This window comes from Nothobranchius furzeri, chromosome 6, assembly GCF_043380555.1.
Source record: "Nothobranchius furzeri strain GRZ-AD chromosome 6, NfurGRZ-RIMD1, whole genome shotgun sequence".
Classification (NCBI taxonomy): Eukaryota; Metazoa; Chordata; class Actinopteri; order Cyprinodontiformes; family Nothobranchiidae; genus Nothobranchius; species Nothobranchius furzeri.
In genome coordinates, this window is record NC_091746.1 from 60,920,552 (window position 1) to 60,943,588 (window position 23,037).

The 23,037-nt window shown below is 42.1% G+C and overlaps 1 protein-coding gene across 2 annotated transcripts in view; it reads right to left on the reverse strand.

The window, feature by feature from the left end:
- Positions 1-916: 916 nt before the first annotated feature.
- The window catches only part of kcnt1a (potassium sodium-activated channel subfamily T member 1a), a 44,949-nt gene continuing 22,828 nt past the window's right edge, over positions 917-23,037 (reverse strand). The window contains exons 11-31 of one of the 2 annotated variants that reach the window (XM_015943005.3): positions 22,233-22,413; positions 21,991-22,155; positions 21,778-21,914; positions 19,300-19,363; positions 19,099-19,207; positions 18,903-19,011; positions 17,768-17,917; positions 17,123-17,352; positions 16,829-17,045; positions 11,156-11,261; positions 10,848-11,020; positions 4,841-4,912; positions 3,606-3,740; positions 3,351-3,462; positions 2,641-2,742; positions 2,349-2,432; positions 2,142-2,270; positions 1,767-2,061; positions 1,617-1,679; positions 1,439-1,523; positions 917-1,056 (exon numbers count right to left, since the gene is read on the reverse strand). In XM_015943005.3, the coding sequence (XP_015798491.1) occupies positions 939-1,056; positions 1,439-1,523; positions 1,617-1,679; positions 1,767-2,061; positions 2,142-2,270; positions 2,349-2,432; positions 2,641-2,742; positions 3,351-3,462; positions 3,606-3,740; positions 4,841-4,912; positions 10,848-11,020; positions 11,156-11,261; positions 16,829-17,045; positions 17,123-17,352; positions 17,768-17,917; positions 18,903-19,011; positions 19,099-19,207; positions 19,300-19,363; positions 21,778-21,914; positions 21,991-22,155; positions 22,233-22,413 (2,836 nt within the window). In that variant the 3' untranslated portion in view covers positions 917-938. Of the gene's footprint in view, positions 1,057-1,438; positions 1,680-1,766; positions 2,062-2,141; positions 2,271-2,348; positions 2,433-2,640; positions 2,743-3,350; positions 3,463-3,605; positions 3,741-4,840; positions 4,913-10,847; positions 11,021-11,155; positions 11,262-16,828; positions 17,046-17,122; positions 17,353-17,767; positions 17,918-18,902; positions 19,012-19,098; positions 19,208-19,299; positions 19,364-21,777; positions 21,915-21,990; positions 22,156-22,232; positions 22,414-23,037 lie in introns of both variants that reach the window. The other variant, XM_054744483.2, reaches the window with a different exon arrangement.

A 23,037-nucleotide genomic window follows, 5' to 3' on the forward strand; every position in this document is an offset into this window, starting at 1 on the left:
TTGGTTTAGACTTTTATCATCTTCGTCGTGTTTTTTTTAAAACACCTTCAGTTTAGGTAAAACTTTTAATAGTTTTAACCAGGTGTTTTATATAGTTCATAAGCTGTCTTTAAACTGTTAACCTTAGTGAATTTTTTGTTTTGCATTATTTGAATAATGCTCGCCATCTGTTTGCACTTGTTTTTAGAACCTTTTATAACAATTAAACCCATTTTAAATCCACTGTTGCAATTCTTATGTTACCCCCTCCTTCACATTTTAACACCTCACATTATTAACATAATGCTAAACGAAAAATTCACTAACAGTTAAAAGACAACTTATGAACTTTATAAAACACCTGGTTAAAACTTCATTAAAAGTTTTACCTAAACTGAAGGTGTTTTAAAACACAACGAAGTTGATAAAAGTCTAAAAACCAAAGCAGCGTTAACCTTAAAACAGTCAACTAAGTTGACATCAACCAAAGATCACTATGGATCACTCAAAGTTAATCCCTTTAAACTCCTAAACTCAGAGTTAAAACTTTAAAAGTTAAAACTCATCACAAACAAAGGGGCAGAAAACAAAATGAGGCATGGAGGACAGCAGAACCCCTGCACTGCTGCCTCCCAGACTACTGAGGGCACAGCCTTTTTATCCCAGGTGTGGGTCATCAGGAGGATTCAGCTCAGCTGTGCTCCTCAGCAGCCTGGAAGAGAGGAGGAGGAGGGGCGGTGTTGGGCTGATCACCAGGGCTGGGTGATCCTGGCTCCTACATCCCAGTGGCCAGGCTGGTAGCCGTAACACACTCAAATTCACTTAATACATTTGTAGACTGCAGAGCTGAGATTCAAATGCTGCCATCATTCAGACTGGGCCTGTGGCCAGAACCAGAACTCTGATATAAACAAAGGAGTGATCTGGGGGATGCGAACCAGTTAAAGGCCAACATTGTGTTAGAGTTGGGTGTCCTCTTTGGTGTCCACGCTGGACTCACATTTCTCTTTCAGACTGCTGCTGTGGACAGGGGGTTCCTCTGGGACATGAGCCAGTGGGTCTGAACGGATCAAGTACCTGTGGGAGAACACACGTTCAAACTCTCTGACATCTGTATTCTGGCCTTCTATTCTCACAGTGGTGGCTCAAAAACCTTCAAGAGAGGTGTTACCCTGTTTTTTGTTCTCTCTGTTTTTAGTTTCTAGTATCACCTTGTTTAATTTGACTGTGTTTTGTCTTCATCCGTATTTTGCCTCCTCGGTTAATTTCTTGTTCCTTGTGTTATGTTTGTACCTCCTGCTCATGCTTCTGACCTCGCTTGGTCATAATAAAAGATGTGAGCCAAATTACCCGGCTGCTTCCTGGGCTGCTGCATTTTTCATTTCTTTGTTCTATGATTTTATTTTAATCCACAAACATAAACTTTTCACCAATATAAATTAAGTATAGTAAAACTTACACAATGTCATTAAGCTCCAGCCGGGTGTCGGGAGACGGGTTAATGAGTACGTAGGACAGGGTGTTCTGGTGGTCGTTCTGCTCATCTGAAACAAAAACATAAACAATCAGCCCAGAAGTAAATAAATAACTTTTAATATTCAGCCCAACCTCATCTGACATGGGATCAGGGTTTTCACCTTGTAGGTATCCCAGATTGACCCTGTTCATGACATCACTGGCTGTCAGATTTGTCAGATCATCTATGATTAGATAAGGAACATTTTAAAACAAGAAGTCACGAGAAAGACATAAATATAAAATACGGTGAAAGGAAATTTTATCCTTGCCATATCCAGAGGTGGGGAGGCCCAGATGCCTCATGCGATTGCGGACCAACTCAGAAAGCTCCTCCCTCTCCGAACGTCTGTAGAGGTTGAGACGCTGCTGAGCGATGCGCTGGGCATGGTCTTTGCTCGAGTCGCGGCTCACGCCCTGCCACCTCACGCTTTTCTTGCTCAGACGCCGCGCCCACTGCATGCTCTTCTTCCTGAGCAGGGGGTGATCCGTTTGGTCGTTGGTGCGGGACTCTTCCCCCCTTTCCTTTGTGTCTTCGCAGTCATCGACACTCATTGACACCTGTGACTGAGGTGGGGGGCAAATTTAATTGAAAATTGGAGATTTATGTAATTTAAAAAAAAGAATAATTCATTTTTAAATTTCACCTCTGAAGTAGTGAAAACGTGAGACTCTGTGCGAAAGATTCCAATAGGAATTTCAGCACTGGTGGAGCAGAGTTTCTGGAATAATCTCCCATAAGTGCCGATCCAGAGATCTTCTTCTTTTATCTTCATCTAAAACAAGATATGAAGAGGGTTGCTCTTGCAGTGACTTGAAGTTGAAGCGTCAAGCTCTTTTTCTATGGGACTCACAGCACAGAGATATCCTGATCCTGGAGTGGTGTCCAGTCCAAGCAGCAGCCTTGCTATAAGAATCATGTAGTCCTTCACAAAAGACTGGAAAGCACAGGAAAGAAACAATGTTTAAACAGTTTTAAAATAAAAAAAATAGAATGAAAGTTGATGACGATTCTAACGAATGAACACAAGAGGGCACTTGTGCGTTTAGCTGGTTTAGCGGTCTTTTAATTCCTTTATTTTCCTGTGCTGCAAGGCGATGCGTTGAAGCATCTGAGGTCATGTGCTTGGCTGTTTGTGTACCAACCTGATAAAGGAGGGTGTCCAACATGCTGATACTGAACACTCTGCCTGCAGCAAAGGGCAGACGAAACATGAAGGCCAAGTTGGAGCCTTTGTCACGCTCTTTCTGTGGAAGGCAGCAACATTTAAGTAGCTTGTCACCTTTTTTAACAGTCCAGAGGATTGCAATTAAATTTTATTTCTTTAAAGGGGACATATTAGGACTCATTTTCTTAAGTTGTAATAGTTTTATGGTTGATACCAAACACATTCATGAAGTTCTTTGCATAAAGTCCCTCTAATGTTTCAGCATTGTTATTCTTGACAGTTTCAGTACCTTCCAGAATGAATCAGTCTCAGGGCTTTGTCATTTTGAGAAAACAAGCCATTGTTAACCACACCCACCCTCTGATTGGCTGCTATAGGCTGAGGAGCTCAGGTATCTAGGAAGGGCTCAGAGTAGCACCGCTGCTTGTCCAACAGCAGCTCTCTCTTGCACTTGAGAGGTGGTTCTGTTCTACTTTCCACATTTTTACGACATCACAAACGAGGACTTTTTGAAACTGCCTGTTTTAGGTAAAAGCAAACACTGACAGAGAACAGAATGATGGGTTTTTCTCATGCTTCGTGTTTATACAGGCAGTAGAGGTCCACATGGCAGCACAAAAGGATTCAATAAATAAATAAGAGTTTTGCATAATATGTCCCCTTTAAGACTTCTGGCCTTTGTCTAACCTTCTCCAGCTTGGAGAGAGCCAGCGAATAGCAGTCCTTTGCTCTGAACTGCATGAACCTCATGTTGGATGGATGAGTAAGCTCTGTGATGATACTGAGACTAGGAAACAGCCTGAATATCATAAAAAGAAAAAAGAAAAATGTCTGTTTCAACATTTTAAAGGGCTGCTGAAGATGACACTCAGACTCAATAGATTTAATCCAAACTGATCATGTCTCTTTAAAATGCAACAGACATGACAAGAATACAGTTACCTGAACATGGTCTGCACATTGACAATAGTTTTAGCATCAGCCATGTAGTCCTCCTCGGCACTCATCGTACTCTCTTTATCCACAACAACCAAGTTATCAGCATAGATAATACCACACTGGAGAAGGCTGTCCAGGCTGCAACGCACACACACACACACACACACACACACACACACACACACACACACCGAACAGTTTTATAGCAACCACAGTGCTCTATGTTTGTTGCGTGGGCTTTGCACCAGAGCTGCAATGGTGAAAAACTACAAAGTTGGCGTCTGTTCAGGAACAGTGCTTGTTTAGAACACCTTTAGCATTAACTTAGGACTGTTTCGACTTGGGCTTGCCTTTGAGACATGAGCTGATAGAGGTTCTTAAGTCCTTCATTTCGAAAAATTATGTATTTGCTTCTTCTTCTTCAGTGGTGTATGGCGAACTACCCCGGTGACTGACACACATCCGTGGTGGTGAGTATGTCACGTCGTTCCTTGCTTTGATTTGTGCCAGCACAGACAGTTCGAAAGACAACTGTATACTTCACCCCACGACTGAGCTCTGTCTACGGGTGTCCAGACTATATATTTACAAATATAAGATGGCTTGCCTGGGTACTAGTTTACATGTTTGTTAGAAAATCTAATTACTGAATGAAGTGCATTCGACTATGCGAAGGTAGGTGGCGTCATGCACCCGTTCATGTCCGTATTCTTCCGGTTAGCCTATAGAAACACACAAATAGTACACGGTCTCTGGTGAAAGGGAAGCTGACAAAGTAAAAGCAGGATATGCAGTCTGAAGGAATTGATGACAACATGACTGAGGCGGTATATCAGGTAAGTTCAGTTTCTGTGTTACGGGTGTTACATTGTGGCGATGATATTATCAGAAGACCGCTTCCGCGGTCTCATCACTTCCAGCAGGGGCAGTGCACGGGCCAGTCAAAGCTCCGCTAAGCTGGGATGTTGTTCACATGCAGAGAAATTTGCTTTTCTAACCGCTGGTTAGGATAAGTCCAGTTTGATTTGACTTCAACCTGATTAAGGAGTTACATGGACTAAAGCAATACTTGCTGTTCTGACACTGCGTGTAAACACACAGACTGTAAAAACAGCAAACTATGCAGAAACATGTCAAAAAATCAGATCACATCTAAATAAAGTGCAAATGTTTTCTGAAAAATGTAGCACCAATTTTGACAAAATGTGGGTTTGCTGAGGATTGTGTGGCAGCCTTACTTGTCTATGGAGCCAGCCATGTAATACACCATCGGGAAACAGCAAATGGCCTCCAGGAAGTGATTATCAGGCCTGCAGGGAGCAGATGTCATACTGAAATAAGATTTATTTTTTTGTTATGATCTATAATTTATAAATGCAAAGATTGGTATTTAGTCAGTTGGGAAAGCATGCCAGCTACTCAGAAAAAGCTTAGAAAAGAACAACAGCTTTTCCTCAAAATGGGTTTATTTTTCCCTTTGTTCCATGTGTTTTCCAGTTGCACTGTGTTTGTTTCTTTGCTGGATTAGGAAACAAAACTAAGAAGCCAAGTTTCATGAATACTGAGCATCAACAAAAGGACACATTTGATTTGAAAAAAAAAATGCAAGTATTGCTGATGTTTCCTGAGTGTTTCATTTAGAACAACTTGATTTTCAAAATAACTTTGCTGCATGTTTTTGGTTGTTTATTTCCTTTCATCTGAGCAGACAGTAAATCCTGGTGGAATTAAAACCTCATTTATCTTTTTATGTGTCACATCATTATGAACCTAAAACCACATTGCCTTAATCAAGTTTACAGATGTTGCATACTTTATCTCCTTTCAAGGTGTCTTCTTTTGACCTTGAGTCATTCTGCTACAAACTGAAATCATTTTTTTTATCCAAAAAGGTTGCACCAGAGGTTTTCTGCCTTAAATGTTTGTGTGCTTTTGTTTATTATTATTATTATTATTTTTTTTTTGGCTTTTTCATTTGCTTTATTAAATCTTCTCTTTATTATGGTCCTTATGTTTCAGCTGCACATTATTAAAGGTCTTCACAATGAAACATTTGAACATCAAAATCCTACATTTATTAAACAGTCATGAGATGCTCCCTGACTTTTGATTCTGCAAAACAAATAAATGTGTTTTTATTTGATTTTATTTCCAAAATGTGCCAACCTTGGACTTGCAACTTCTTGCATTCTTTTAAACATGTGCACTTTAGGGATGTCCAACATTATCGGCTGATATTGGCATCAAAGTGTGAGATAGGAAAATATGGGTATCTTTTTTTTCTTCTAATGACACAATTTTTGCATACCATGTACATATTATACATCAAACTGTCGAGCTACTTCTCTTACTGAAAAGTTTCAAATATGACCGATCTGAGGTATAGTTTAGAGATATTTTTGTTTGTGAACTTGTGAAGTGGGTGTTTGTCAAGATTATCTCAGGCAGAGTGTGAATCAGCTGTTGTAGGAGACAAAATAAAAATGGAACTTTTTACCATTGCCTAACGTAAACTAGTTGTCATATTTTGCACAGATAATGATTAAAGTTGACATATACATGATAAAAGATATGTGATGTTAGTTACCTAAAATTATTTAGTTATTCTGTCAGGGAGGGACTCTGGATATATTGACATAGATTAATACTGGTATCAGAAATTAAATGTTCCATATCGTGCTGTTTTAAATCTTTGAGAGGAAAGGTAGGAACAATATATGATGAACTATTACTGTTGGCACTATTGAGATGTCATTTAACTTAAATATGAGTTATTTTTGTCAGCCTAAATTCTTACCCAGAAATGAAATGGTCTGTTTAAGCGAAGCTCCGCCCACAACCGCTCAGACAAAATGGACCTACAACAGCGTCTAAAGCTGAGCGGACACGGTGCCACTTTTTCACTCGTAGCACTTAGCTTCAGCTCAAACTGTACGACATCTTCGCAGAGCAAATCTCACGAGTCATGTGTTTACGTTATGACCCAGTTCTCGGACGCGACCTGACTGCTCACACTTTACGTCTGGTAGCAACACGTCGGACCTAAAAATATGCTAAAAATAGCAATTTTCACACAACATGTCAGACTTTTTTTTAGGTTGTTACTGATGTATTTTGCCCTTCGGGAGTGCTGCAGGAGGACAAACAGGGATTTATTCAATTCAATTCAAGTTTTTTTATATAGCGCCAAATCACGACAAGCATCATCTCAAGGCACTTCACATAATAAACATTCCGATACAGGTCAATTTATTAAGACAATCAGAAAAAAGTTTCCTACATAAAGAACCCAGCAAATTGCATCAAGTCACTGACTAGTGGCAGTGACTTTACAGCAATCCTCATACTAAGCAAGCATGCAGTGACAGTGGAGAGGAAACTAGCTGCAGCATTTTGGACAAGCTGAAGACTTAACTACATCCTGTGGACTTCCTGAGAGTAATGAATTACAGTAATCCAGTCTTGATGTAATAAATGCATGAACTAGTTTTTCAGCATCACTCCTTGAAAGGAAGCATCTAATCTTAGCAATATTCCGAAGGTGGAAAAAGAAAATCCTACAAGCCTGTTTAACATGGGATTTGAATGACATGTCCTGGTCAAAGATAACACCAAAGTTCCTTTCTTTGTTCTCGGAGACTAGTTTAATGCAATTCAGGTCAGGTGATTGACTAAGCAATTTCCTTTTCTGAATTTCTGGTCCAAAGAGGAGAACTTCAGTTTTGTCTTGGTTTAAAAACAAAAAGGTTTGAGTCGTACAATTTTTTTATGTCTTCAAGACAAGCCTGTAAATCTAACTAACCGATTAGGTTCATCAGGGTTAATGGATAGATATAACTGAGTATCGTCAGCATAACAGTGGAAGTTTATCCCATGCTGTCTAATGATTTTACCAACTGGAAGCATATATAGAGCTCCGGGAGTTGACGTCACTTCTCCCAGCATGCAACAGCCGGCAGCTGGACTATTTGTTATTGTCAGAAAACACAATCAGACAGGAAATATGGTAGATTCCTGTTGTGCCCCAGGATGCAGAACAGACACGGACGACATAAGGAATGAGCCATCTACAGGATTCCCCAAGATCTGGAGCGCCGCAAACGTTGGATCATTGTAATAAAACGCGCTAGTGACTGGGCTAAAATGAAACTGTGGGATCCAGAGAGTAAAGGTTTTCACTTATGCAGCAACCATTTCATATCAGGTACTTAAACCAACGTTTCCTCAACTGTGTATGGTATTTATTTTAAATGCTTTTATTACGATTCTTAGTGGGCTTCCTAAACTTATTTAGGTGTGGCTTTTTCTGTCTTATTACTCATAGCAACAAGTAAACGTCATGCAAACGTTGCCTCGTGATTTCTGCGTGCTGTTGTTTACGTGTTTTATGATCACAGCAATTAACCGGCTATGCTGTATTTAATTTTTAAGCAATGGTTGATCAATTGTCAGATCACACATAAAAAGCACTTTGTATTGCTATTATCTGTCTCACCGAGAGAGATCTCAGACAGATCCTGAGACGCTCCTGCCTGACATATTTATTTTGTTCACGGAAAAAATCAAACTAGTGATTTCTCTTGGTGTTTAGTTTATACATTTAAACAGCACAACACTCTATTTAAACTACATTCGTGTAAATCTGTTATTTGTCCATCCATACATTTTCATCCGCGTATCCGGAGTCGGGTTGCGGGGGCATGTAGTGTTGAGAGGCCCAGACTTCCCTCTCCCTAGCCACCTGAGCCAACTCCTCCGGGTAAATCCCAAGGGGTTCCCCGGCCAGGTCCGGTAAGAAGTCCGCTCCGACAGCTTCTGGCGTCGGAGTGGGCAGTAGCGTTGAGAGTCCCAGACTTCCCTCTCCCCAGCCGCCTCCTCCTCCGGGGGAATCCCAAGGGGTTCCCCGGCCAGGTCCGGTAAGAAGTCCACTCCGACAGCTTCTAGCGTTTTTAAAAAGTATCCCAGGGTCACGGTAAGGGTCGGAGATGTTTAGTCTATTTAATTTCTGACTATATAAAACAATTTCTTCGGTTTTAAAGAGTGAAGTAAACTCGGACGAAGTAAAATCCAAGCCGATCCCGTTCACGTTTACATCCGTGTTTGTTTAGATTCTTTTACCTGCCAATAGGGCGTCTACTAACTGAGAGTCACGTGGGGTCCGGAGCTCTATATATAGTAAAAAGAATTGGTCCAAGCACTGAACCCTGTGGTACTCCACAAGTAACCCTGGAGTATGAAGAAGATTTGTCATGTACATTTACAAAATGGGTAATGCTTCCTTTTACAGTCCCCTAATTACTAAGTACTTACATGGTAATTACATAGTAAGTTAAAGTGTTTTATTGTGTAATTAAAGTGTATAATTGTAAAAAAGTGTACAGTATTTTCCGGACTATAAGTCGCACTTTTTTTCATAGTCTGGCTGGTCCTGCGACTTATATACCAAAGTGACTTATATACCAAATTATGTACACAGCGCTGCTGCGGGCTGAGCTCCCCTGTCCCGCTGGGAGGGTTTCAAACACTGCCATCACCTGTTGCAGCCTGTGGCGTGTTGCTGTGTGAGCAGCGTTGTAGTTGACACTCCGCTCACCTCACATGGACTCACACTGGCTCAATAAACAAAGATTGTAACAAAGTATTGGTCTTTACTTTTAAAACAGTTTACCAATAAAGGGTTGAAAACATGATACTGGCAAGTGTTGCTAAAAAAGAAGAAAACCGTTACTACAATGACCGGGGATCAAACCGATGCAAAACAGCATGCCAGTGAGTTACTCTAAACACCAAGCTAACAAGTTTGTTACAAAACAATAGTCGCCATGACACATCTCCTGTACTGCCCATTACACGCATCTTTGTGGACAACATGCATGTTTTTAATTTGTCAGAATATCCACTCTGGTACCGGTGGAGGTTTAAAGCAGTCATCTGTGACATAAGGATCACGTTTTCATTAACTGCAGCATGAAATCAGCCGCTCTGTTTCCACAACTAGGAGAAAGTTAGCGTTAGAGAGCTACTTCAGGGGATGCAGGTTTCAGATTCAAGACTAGATTCAAGGGGAGGAGAAGTGCCTTGACGGCTACTTTCTTCTTTAAGCAGGGCAGAAAATAAATGAGAAAATATTGAAGCTGACACAGGAAAGTGTATTCCTCATGACGAATTAACAATATCTCTCAAAGAATTCAACTACACTGGAACATTGGATATGGATAAAAAAAAGCAGATATCCCTGTTGTACTTGTTTAACTGATCATGTAATCACAAAGAAACTGCTTTTGAGTCACTTTTATAATAACAATTACAGGAATTAAAATTTAAAAGGCAGTAAACAATTACTTTTGTTTGTTCAAACTGGATACAAATACTGAAAAAATAAGGTGAACCCCTTAAAAATAGCTTCTGAATATTTTAGCAAAGAGCTGAAAAAAAAAGAGCTGGAAAAAAAAGTGTCAGTGCCCTAAAAATGACTGGATCAAATATATAGCAGCAAAACACAACTGTAAATCAAACCAATGAAACCCTTTGGTGTAAATGTGTAGAAAAACTCTGATGTATTACATCTAATTCAGGGATAAGTTTACTGCTCACCAGATCCTCAGGAACATCTGCAGTAGTCACCTCTCTGGTTAAAGCCTCTTCAGGCTGAGGGAAAACTCCATCTCACTTTATTATCAGCTGACTCTGCATCTGCCCAGTCCAGCTGACTCCAGACCCGAGGCTGTGCTTGAATTGCGTTTGTGAGTGTGTGGGTGTTTGCATTTGTGTGTGTGTGCGACACCGGTGGGATGGGAGAGACCGAGATCAGCGTGAAGGGAGACTTTACTGTTGTGTGTGTGTGTGTTTCTTCTGAGAGTCCTAAGATCTGGCGTGTGGGGGATGAAAAGGGACACATCAGGCCTGTGGAGGAAAGTTTGCGTAGTGCTATTCAAAGAAATAATTTTCTCCCCCTTGTAGCAAAATATACATCATCCAGGTTCAAGGCAAATCACGTTTCCATGGTTACCGTCTGGAAGTACAGGGAGTTTTATTTTCTTTGTCACTAAAAACATGCAGTAAATGGGAGCAATAGTGGTAATCTAACATCAGGATTAACAAAGGAGTCCCACCTCCACAGCCTTGTCCTAAGTGCTCGCTGACGTGAGCTCCTCAGCGCTCATTATGTTTCCCAGCGTGACACGGAGGAAGACGGATTGAGAGAAAAGAGAGGAACAATGTAGTACTGTATGTGTTAAAACTCACGGGTTATCCAGCAGCAGCACAATAGGGTTCAGCTCTTTTCGGGGTCTGTAATAAGCTCTGAGAGGCACAATGAAGTTATAGAGACCATTTCCTGCAGTCTCTGCCGACACGATGATCAACTTGTTTTTGAAGCCATAAGCCTTCGCATCCTCAAAGCTGTTGTGCATGCATCCCTGCACAAGGAGAAGAAGAACACAGAGGCATTTTAAGTACGCATTTTTGAAGCGAAGGACAACCAGAGGAGTGAAGGGAATGACTGAGGCGGTGTGTAATTGGGTGACTAAGTTGAAGGAAAGGCGACTGCCCACCTGGTCCAGTCGTAGGCAGCAAAACGGAGCTTTTTCAGCCAACAGATGACACAAGGTGGGTGAGCTCCCAATGTACGGAGAGTTAGGAGGATAACCTTTCACATACCTGAAAACAAGCCCAGGATGAACAAGTGACGCATTTCAATAAATCATTCTGAGTGTCTTTGCTATAATCCAAAAAGATTAAAGCTGATTTATTTTGCTTGGATAAAAGAGCAAAACATTTACAGCTAATAAATGAGCAAATAACAGTTTTTGATCTGATTTTCTAAATTTGGTTTGTACAATTTTGGAGAATGTTTGCAGATTAAAGTGTTTGGATGTTTTCATTCAGACCATAATAGAAGTGATCAAATATTCACAGATGAAAGATGATAAACTTAAATTATGTGTTAATGCTATTTGATCTGCAGAATAGAAAATACAAACCATGAGATACAAGTCTGACTGGAAGAACCATAAACGCTGGAAGAGATACAAACTTCAGTAAAATAGGTACTAAAATCTGCCAAATATAATTTATGCTTCAGACAAAAAAAGGTAATTGCAGGAAAAAAATACATGTCTATCAAAAAACATTATATGCTAATCAGCTGCTTTATATTTTAAAATTGAGGCCAGAAAGTAACATTTATCTGGAGCTGCCAGAGAAATTCAGTGACTGACAATCAAATAACAGTGTGGTGCAGAACACATCACATGGGCTTAAGTGCCCTCAGCAGCTGAGTCACCATTTAGACTTCCTTCATTCCTTCTTTATGTCCAGTGTACTACCTAATAAAGCAAGATGCTGCATTGAAATAACCATGAAGAACATGAAGTTAAGTTAAATGAGTATGGAAGGCCATTCCCACCACACTGATACAAAAATCTTCGATCTTATAATTACGACTTAGCAATCACATAATTATGGTATTTTCCAGTCATAACAGTAAGATACTATCTCAAATGTATTAGATGGCTAAGTTATAATGAGACAGTATCTCATAATGAGATAGCTAAGTCATTTATAAAAATTATTAACAAAATGTTTTATTTTATTGAGTGACAGGAATAGGGTTCCATACAGGTGTCACAATTCAAGCTTTATTTTTTTACAATTAAAATATTATGCAGTGGGATGCAAACGTTTGGGCAGCCTTGTTAATCTTGTTATGATTAAAAAAACATCAGTTAAATCATGTAGGAGACGAGAAGTGAAGCACAGCATATGGGATTTACAGAAAGTGTGCAATAAAAAACAACAGTAACCAAAAAAAAATTTGGGCACTGTTGTCATGTTATTGATTCCAAAACCTTTAGAACAAACTATTGGAACTCAAAAGTTTGGTAAGCCTGGTGACCCTTGACCTCCCTACACAGGTGACTCCAGTTATGAGAAAGAGTAATTAAGGGGCCAATTGTTAGCCTGGCCTGCCAGACTCCTCCTCTGTTTAATTCTGCACAGAGAAAGAGTCTGGGAACTCTCCTTTCCAATAACCCCACCCCCTGAGAATTATAACCGAGCCAATCAGCACTGAGTAGCGTACGTCACACACCATAACGCAGAGTTTGTCATAAACATGGTGACTGAAAAGAGTTGACTGCGGCTCTTTCTTTTGTTCTAAATGACTTGACCATGTCTTTAAAACCACAACAAGTAGAAAAGATAAAAGCCTTTCTTCTAAAGACAGATATTTGCGCTGTCGCCAGACACCATTTTTAACTACAGCTTAAAAACTACAGTGTCGCGGACGTCACACACAGCGACGCTCAGTTTCTCATAAGCAACGAAGACAATGGCAGAGTTCCCTGCGGCTCTTTCCTCTGTTCTAAATGACTTGAATGTCTTTAAAATAGGGCTGCAACGATTTGATGACGTTGTAGAAAAATATCGACAATAGAAATAGTCGACAATGAATTTCATTGTCGACGTTGCCACCAGACATGTTTTTTCCGACCGAGTGAGGCATCTCACTTCATTACAATCTCTGCCGAGAGTCGCACATGCGCAATAGCTTCTCTGCAGAGCTCCAACCAAGCCACCACAATGCCTAAATTGGGCCCAACCTGCAAGTACCAAAAATTGCAGTTCCACCCTCATCCACTGGGGGCTGGTGTCAGAAGCGAGCAAATCCTCATTGACTCCCATGTTAAAAATACCAATTTCACAGCAGAAATAAACATGTTTACAGCCTGGTACCAGAACATGTTTTTTGTTTAAATTATCTAGTTTACACTCATGACAACTCTGAGGGGGGTGAATTTTTTTCTCACTCTTCTGTTTAAGTGTATTAAGAGCCTAAAATTCTGTATAATTAATGAGCATCAGACCCACGTGACCACAGAGCTAGCTCCGTGGAAAGGCCTCAGTAGAGCCTCGGTCTGGCTTGGAAACTGTTCTGGGATTTTGAGTCTCTGTGTTTGTGTATTCTGTTTTGGATATTTTTTGTGCAAAATGACTTGCTGTGGCATTAATTGCACTAATAGAGCGTCCAAGGAGTCTCCACTTCATTTTTTTTTTGGTAAGTAAAATTATATTTATGTATTTTAGGTCACTGCCGAGCTGAGCTTAGATTTTAACATGTACTGTTTAACCATGAAATTTAAATGTAGTAGGGTACAACCCAGTGCATTTAACATAATGCTGCATTTTAGAAAATGGGTTGCAATATAACATGTTGGTGGAGCTGGGTTCCTACTATCGGCTTGTGGAGCTCTCGGGAGACCGATGTTTTCCACCCGTTCTCCCCTCCCCGCAGCTCGGCGCATCTCTGTCTAATCGCGGCTTCTGTGTGCTGCGCGGGGTGACGGCTTGTGGAGCTCTGGGATGGAAACCTTTCCACCCGGTTCTCCCCAGCGCAGCTCTGCGCATCTCAGTTCGCAGCGGCACTTGTCTGCTTTGCGGCTGCCGGCTTGTGGAGGTCTCGGGAGACCTCTGTGTTCCACCCGGTTTTACCCAGCGGTCAGCCCGGCGTATCTCTGACTCAGAGGCTCTTGCGTTGTGCACATTTAACTCCGGTTGTAGCTAGGTTGCTACCTCCGTTAGCTTAGCTCCCACCTCCGTGTTAGCTTTGGGTTAGCTTCAGGTCAAAGTCAAAAGTCAAAGTCAAAGTCATTTATTATCATCTTCTACCACATGTGCAGGACATGCAGAGAAATGAAATTCAGTTTCAGCACACACAATTCAAAGATCAGACATACGTGGGTAAGACACATAACAAGAATTGGTGACTGCGGTCATTCGCAACATGAGTCGCGCTACCTTAATAGATAGATGAAAAGGGTGTTACATGAGGATAAGTGGAGGTAGGTAAAAAAAAAAGGCATAGCAGAGTTAGCCCCAGCGGGGAGTAACTCTATTATACAAAAAAAAAACTCCTTTCAACATGGAAGCACAAAACAGCACAGATACAAACATCAGAGTCCGATGGGGAGGTGGGGATGGGCGGGATCCTGAAGCCTCCAATGGGAGCTGCCACTACGGCGCATCGACCAGCTGCAGACCAACAGGTGGGAGGGAGAGATAAGGAACAGAGAGCACATTGAAGTTCCTGCAGACATGTCAGCCTGAAGGAAGAGGGTGAAGGTTGGGACACAGCATCTGTCGGCATTCCTCCTTTTGTGGGGGTGTGTTGAGGCAGCCTTGAGAGGCTGCTATGGCGTCAGATAAGGATAAACATGACTTTGTTTAGGGCAGGCAGAGATGATCTTCCTCTCCGCCTTGGAGTCTTTAAGTGGTCATTCATGTCCACCAGTGAAGCCAATTTTACATTTCACATCCCCGCATCGTCCGGCGACCCTCTCCGAGATCAAATCCATTTTGCGCACTAACACAGGCAACGCAGCGAGGACATTGTCCAGCTTACGGTTCACCTCGAGTAACGTTAGCTTGTAGCTAGTTCGACCGGGTGTCATCAGTTGATCCCAGCCTTACAGCCCCACCCTCAGCTCCACCTCTCTTCCCTTTTATGGAATTGTCTGGGCTTGACGGAACCTGTGACACGGTCAAAATGGCGGTTGTGGCCACCTCCCTTTTTAATACAAAAACGTGTTATTGGAGCCTATGGAAAGGAGATGTCCAGTATATTTATGTCGATGGCTCCAACTAACAGAAATGGCGACGTCCAACACAGCAGCTACGCGTACCAAAACATCTAAGGTTTGGGAGCATTCTAGTCTGGATTCGGCGAATAAAAAGATTACCTGCATTATTTGCAAAGCAGTCCTTGCGTATCACGGCAGCACCTCGGTGATGCATGAACACTTAAAGAGAAAGCACGTCGGACAGTTGAATGAAACAGTCTGACTCACCTCGGTAAGATTTAAATAACTTGAAGCCAATACGTTTTGTTTTGGATGTACACTGTACATTTTTTTTTACTTATTTTCTCTTTTAAAAAAGAGAGACTTAATGTTATGCCCGACTGTGCCTGACAAAAGTGTTTTAATTTTGTTTATGCATTTATGTCTATACTGACTGAGCACTGTGCCTAATTGGTGTTAGACAGGGTATTTTTAATTTACTTTTAGTGTGAATTGGCCTATCAGCAGCAAAGTTCAATAAAATATGTATTTTCCATTGAAATACCCATCATTCTTGTGTTTATTATCATTTTTCACATAATTAGAGCAATCTCATGCTAAATTTAAGAAAAATTTAATAATTATCTGATTATTCGACTAATCGTTTCAATAATCAGTGACTAGTGGACTATTAAAATAGTCGTTAGTTGCAGCCCTACTTTAAAACCAAAACAAATAGAAGTGCTAAAAGCATTTCTTCTAAAAAATAAAGATGTTTGCACCATTACCAGACGCCTTTTTTACTACAGTTAAAAAACGACAGCGTCGCACGGTACAGTCGGCATTTCCATCATTTTTCTGATTGGTTATTTTTAACTGCCTAGTCCCGCCCCTTGTGTGCCTCTATGCCTGTGAGTTACCAGACTCTTTCTCTGTGCGGAATTGAACAGACGACGAGTCTGGTAGGGCAGGCTAGCCAATTGTAGCAACATGGGGTCTCATAACAACTCTGACATGACCTGAAAACAAATATTGTTCAACATCATAGTTTAGGGGAAGGATACAGAAAGCTGTCTCAGAGATTTCAGTTGTCTGTTTCAACAGTTAGGAACATATTGAGGAAATGGAAGACCACAGGTACAGTTCAAGTTAAGGCTCCAATTGGCAGAACAAGAAAAATCTTGGATAATCAGAAGTGAAGAATGATGAAAACAGTCAGTCAACCCACAGACCAGCATTAAATACCTACATCATCATCTTGCTTCAGATGGAGTCTCTGTGCATCGTTCAACTATTCGGCACACTTCACACAAGGAGGTGCGGTATGCGACAGTGATGCAGAGGAAGCCTTTTCTCCACCCACAGCACAAACAGAGCCACTTGAGGTTTTTTAAAGCACATTTGGACTAGCCAGCTTCATTTTAGAATAAGGTGCTGTGGACTGATGAGACTAAAATTGAGTTATTTAAGCATAAGGATTTTGTTTAAACAATTATTGCACAATTTTTGTACTTCCTATAACCTTTGTTTCACTTCTCAAATATCATCATGTGCATCTCCTATATGATATATTTGGCTAACAGCCATTAAGAAGGTAAAGAGCACTGAACCCCGCTTTCAAAGGAAATTGGTTTAAGTGTTAAAAACTGCATTTAAAAAAATCCTCACTCAGTAGATGAGCATCCTTTTTCGTCTGTAAGGACAGTGTCGTCTTCTGATTGGTCACCTAAGAGGTCACATGGGAGGATCGAGGCAGAGTCGGCTATTTCTTGAACCGGAGCGATGCTTGGGCGCCGGCCGCCTGTTCCGTTTTCCGCAGGCGGAACCAGTTTACCGCCAGAAATGTTGGGTGGGCTTGTATTTTGAAGATCTATGGCAACGGTACCTGTGAACGCATTCATTTGGTCTTTTAATTTAATCTTTTAAGAAAAACTAGTTAAATTCTAGTGCTTAGTTTCTCACCCATGCTGGCAAGGATGCTGTGCACAGGAAGCTGTGAAGGCCCGTCAAAGATTCCTCCAGCAGGGCGGCCCTTCCTCTCCTCCTGGTTAAAGATGAAGGCTGAGTTCTCCTCTTTGGTGATGTTGATGTAGTAGCAGGTGTCTGAGGCAGCCATGATGTGGTGCGGGCCGGGATTCAGCAGGATGCACTTGTTGTCCTCCCGTTTTATACCGATGAGACACACGCCATACCTGGAGAACACAAACCAGCTTTACGCTTCTGAGACAGCCACTGACTGACATGTGAAGTAAATAAAGGTAAAGGGTCGTGAATGCTGAAGCTGATGTGTTGAAAACAGAAAAATGGGAAAGCACAAGCATCTAAAAGGAGTGGGAAATCAGCCTGAGGTGATGCGACACTCGAGGCAACAGTCTGCTTCATAGCGTCGGAGCTCTGATGGGTGCCACCTACACAGCTGCAGAACTCATACATCTCATCAAAACATAATCCACGGAAACTGCTGTCAGGAAAATAATGTATCCTTCCCCTCCGACATAAAACAAAGTTTCACTCATCTCAGCATGATTAAATCGGACATAAAAATCCCTGTAAAACCTCAACTTGCCCGTGTCTGAGGGAGATGATTTAGCTTACACGTCAACTCACTTCTTGTGAGCATGAAAGGAGGCGTACGTAAAGCTTTTGCCATTATACTCTCCAAAGAACTTGCTGTCACACAATCGAATGTGGTAGACTTCGTTGCCGGAGCAACATCCATACATCCTCTGCCACTGCTCCGGGGACTGCAGTCCTTCTCTGCAACGGTTCAGAGGAAAAGTATTCAGCAAACCAAACAGCTTTGTCATTGTGACAAAAATTAAACAGAAATTTTTATTTTACATCTCTAAATGTTTTTAAAATCATGCATTTGCAAAATTCATAATAAACATTAGCCCAGATCCCGGCTCCAACCAGATATTCTGCTGTTGTGTCCTTGGGCAACACACTTAACCCACCTTGCCTGCTGGTGTTGGTCGGAGGGAGCGGTGACGCCAGTGTTCGGCATGCTTCACCTTTGTCAGCGTGCCCCAGGGCAGCTGTGGCTACACCGTAGCTCAGCCCCACCAGCGTGTGAATGTGTGTGAATGGGTGAATGACTGATTGTGTTGAGAAGGGCCTTGGGGGGTTGGAGGTTGGCGCTATACAAATACAGGCCATTTGCCATTTAGAACAGGATTATTCAATGCCGGTCCTGGAAGGACAGGTGTCCAGCACGTTTTAGTTTTCAGCACACCTGATGTCAGTCAGCAGGTGATTAACAGGCTTCTGCAGAGCCTGATGAATTAATTTACTCATCAATTTATTTTATTACCTATTTAGGCAGAAAGAGCCCCCATATTCCCTCTCTGACTAACACTGATATGCACCTCCACCCTCACCCCCAGTGTGGGTAGTTGATTGCCTTATTGCCTCAACCACTGACATCAGTCGCCTGTTTGCATGCTGCGAAAAATCATTTGCCACCACGGAGCTATTCAAACTGTTTTACACAGACATGCTGAAAAAAAAATCTATTTGGTGTGTGCACATTCTCCTTTTTTGTTGGACTCGCTCTACTTCCTGCCGAGTTCCACAATAAAGCGAGACGTTTGTGCTTTGGCTTTCTTCTCCACTCTTTGTGGCGACTCTCTGGACTCCTTTTAAACATCAGCTGACATGGACACACGTGAGAAAATGTGAACTTTGGTGCAACACTAGGAGAGAACTCAAAATGCCTTGTATGAGGTTATCTAAGACTGACCGTCCGCGGGAGGTGTGCACAAGGAGCGTGACCAAAGTGGAAGTGGCAGGACACACACAGTTCAGAGCCAACATGGCGTACTTGAACTCCTCCTCACACACAACTTGATCTGAAAATAAACAAAAAGCCTAAAGTAATATTAAAGAAACACAACATTCAACAATAAAGTTTTGTAGTGATGGTTTAAAACTCTAACCTGCAAATTTGACATGAAATTTGTTTTCAGGTTTGAGTATCTGGACATAAAGAGGACAATTTGGAGCAAAGTCTTTGACTGCCCAAGCTCTAAGGATCGTCTGATGGTCCTGCAAAAACAAACAAACAGCAAAACACTTCATATTTTCTCCCCAATGAGAGACAGGCAGACTGAAATCAGAGGTGTCTGTCTGCATCTCACCGCTGCCATGCGATCCACCTCATTACGGCTGCTCAGAATGAAACAAGCCTCGGCGTCATCCATTCTGCAGAAGTGGGACAAAGTTCGGAAACACTCATACAGACAGATATTACACTAATCGGAATGAAACAAAAAGCCAATTCTGACACTAAAGAATCTACAGAAAGGGAGTTTGAACAATTTGCAGATAACAATAATTTCAACCAGTATTCTGTGAAACACTGATTGCATCTCATCAGACACACAAACAACCTGAAACGCTCTGTAAATCAAATGTTCTGAGACGGTGGAACTGTTTCTGCATATGATTAACAGCGGAGCGCAGAATGCAAAACAAGTGTGGGAGGACTGGAAACTGTGCCAGATGAAGGATGTAAGCATGCCGCAGACCCAGGCCTTCAGTTCTAATTGCTTTAATAAAACCCAGATTAATGTAAACGCTCTAGTTACATAACCTGCCTTTATTAAAGCCTTTATTTTGAAATGTGAGGTCAGTGGAACTCTTTCAAGTAAATAGTATATTAATCTCCAGATAACAATATTCATTAGAATAATAAGTTACCAGATATGTTGTGTTTGTTGATTGCAGTTTGTTTTTCTGTCAGTCAGAATTAGCCCGCTGCCTTTCCTTCAAAGTATTTTTTGTCTGATTGAACAAACTTTCAGAACACAAAGTGATGTGAGTGTGAGATGGATCAGACCGTCCTCTGAGGGGAGGTTGTATCACCAATAAAAAATAAATGACAATATTTAACTGATTTGCTGCATCAGAATGACCGAATTGGTGGGATATTATAAATGAGTTATTAAACAAAACAGCGGTTTTGTGTTTTATAAAGCTTGTTAGCTCAATCCCTCCGACAAAACACAAGCTCGTTTTTAGTTCAGAGCCTCTTGGGTATAAAATAACAGTCAGAGTCAGAGCTGACGTCATCAGTAGCTCAGGAGGTAGAGCGGATCGTCCAGTAATTGGAAGGTTGCAGGTTTGATCCCGGCTCCTGACAGAGAATTCTGCTGTTGTGTCCGTGGACAAGATACTCAACCATCCCTGCGTACTGATAGTGATCAGAGGGACTGGTGGCACCTCTGTCAGTGCGCCCCAGAGCAGCTGTAGCTACATCGTAGCTCATCACCACCAGTGTGTGAATGGATGAAGGTTACACTGTATTGTAAAGCATTTTGTAGTCATCTGACTCAGAAAGGCGCTATATATATATGTTTAGGTCATTTATCATTCATCAGCACTTCGTACAAGCTCTGCTGTCAGCTGACTGGTCCCCAACACTGACCATCCACAGATAATCCAAACAATGTGTATGGTAACTGTTTTCACCCTGTTAACACAGAAAGGGTTAAAAAGAGGGATCCGTGTGACAGTCCTGTGCCTGTTACTGCCAGGACAAAAATGTTTCATTTAGTTTTTTTAATAATGAAAAATATCTATGTGTCACAAAAAAGTTAGTGTGAAAAAAACATATAATTTGTCAAATATATTTTGTTTTAAATTTGGGGCATTAAACGTTCCAATGCCTTCTGCAGGTCAGATCAGAATGCGGTCTCAGGCTTTTGCTGGAGCGGTTTGCAGTGTGAAGCGGCTGGGGTGATCAGCTCTTCCAAATCCAAGACCATGGGCTGGAATCGGAAAACAGTAGAATGCCTAATCCGGGTCAGGAATGAGGTCCAGCTCCAATTGAAGCAGTTAAAATATCTCAGGATCTTGTTCACGAGTGAGGGAAAGATGAAGCACGTGAACGATAGGCAGATTGGTGCTACCTGCGTCTGCAGTGATGCAGGCATTGTACCGATCTGTCGTGGTGAAGAGAGGGCTGAGCGAAAAGGAAAAGCTCTCCATTTACCAGCTGATCTACGTTCCTACCCTCACCTGGTCACAAGCTTTGGGTAGTGACTGAAAGAATGAGATTGCAGATACAAGCGGCCAATATTAGTTTTCTCCACAGGGTGGCTGGGCTCTCCCTTAGAGATGGGGTGAGAAGCTTGGTCATCCGGGAGGGGCTCGGAGTAGATGTAGATCCTCCACATTGAAAGGTGCCAGTTGATGTGGCTCAGGCAATCTTGTGAGGATGCCTCTTGGCACCTTCCTGGTGAGGTTTTCCGGGCACGTCCAACCAGGAGGAGACCTAAAGAAAGACTAGGACACGCTGAAGGGACTATGTCTCTCAGCTGGCCAGGGACCACCTTGGGATTTCCCCGGAGGAGCTGGTCCAAGTGGCTGGGTCGAGGGAAGTCTGGTCCTACCTGCTCAGGCTGCTGCCACTGTGACCCGACTCCAGAAAAGTCACACTGATTGTCTCACTATTAAGATTTAATTTTATTTCTTTACTATAATAGTTATTTTCGAAGTTAAGTCCAGTGCTTTGATTAAATGTCGGGACTAAAAAGTGAATGGTCTCACGGTCAAAAGGTGGATGTCAAATTTAGTTCTCTAAACGATGCAAAAACGCAGTTTTATTTTCCTACTTTGCTCTCAGCAGATCTTGGTCTTTGAGGACCGAGCCTTGCAGGTAGATGACTCTCTGAGACCACAGAGGAATCTGCAACACCCTTCGCACCTGAAGGTCCATCTCACTTGGGCACAGGATCACCACATAATAATCCTTGAAGATTGAACAAGAAGCATGCATGAATCAGCAGAATGAGACAGTTAAAATGTACATGGGTATTTTTTGGCACCTGCAGTCTGGGATGTGCGTAAAATTCATTGAGAAAATCCATGAGCAGGTCTATTTTGAGCGCGCTGACACACAGAACCACATGTTTCTCTGTCTGAGCTCGGTGACGGCTGTAGTTCCCTCCTGACTTCTGTCTCTCCATCCACAAGTAGATCAGCTCCTCAAACTTACACCAAATCAGCAGTTTAAAAAAAACTAAACAGACGAAAATGTAAAAATTAGCACAGGTGATTTTGTTTCTACCTGCAGAGGAAGCACCACTAGAGCCACACAGATCATGATGACTACAAGCAGCTGAGAGGGCCAAATGCGAGGGGTCACATCTCCGAAGCCCACGGTGGAGAAGGTGACGATGCAGAAGTAGAAGGAGTTGAAGAGGGAGAGGTTTTTACCTGCTCGCTCCAGGTGCTGAATCCCACATGTTCTGTGTCAAATAAATATGATATTTATGGCGCATTCACATCTGGGTTGCTCTGGGCGAGCCCTAAGTTGCTCAACCAGCTCAGTGGCCTATGGTATGAGTGTATGTCCAGGGACTGGGAGAGTAAAAATTCCAGTCGAGTCAGACTTCAAGAATGGGACCCAATAACTCCCTGCTTGATGTTCAGCTTCAAAAAAGGTTGGATTAGGGGTTAAACCACCAAATAGTTCCCGATTGAGGACGTGTCTGCAGCTCACCGCTCCTCACGGGGATGGATGAAATGTGCAGGACACATTTCACTGCACATAGGTGTGTGTGTGACGACTATTGGGACTTTAATCTTTGTGTGCACATCTGGGTAATCGGTGCATTTTTCCATGCTCAGACGACCGTTGTTTTTATACCTGCTCTCCAGCGGTCAGCTTCATGCAGAGCTGACCCAACACACCCGCTACCGATTGATTGGTCAGCTGATGTTCATGCCTAACTATAGAGGGAGCCTCTGATTGGCCGGTAGCAACAGCCAGCAGCAGCTTCCCGCAAGCACGATTCATTATCAGTCTGGATGTAGTGGGGTAAACATCTTCTCTGACTGCAGCTCGGACCTGCTGCTCCAGCTGCAGGAGA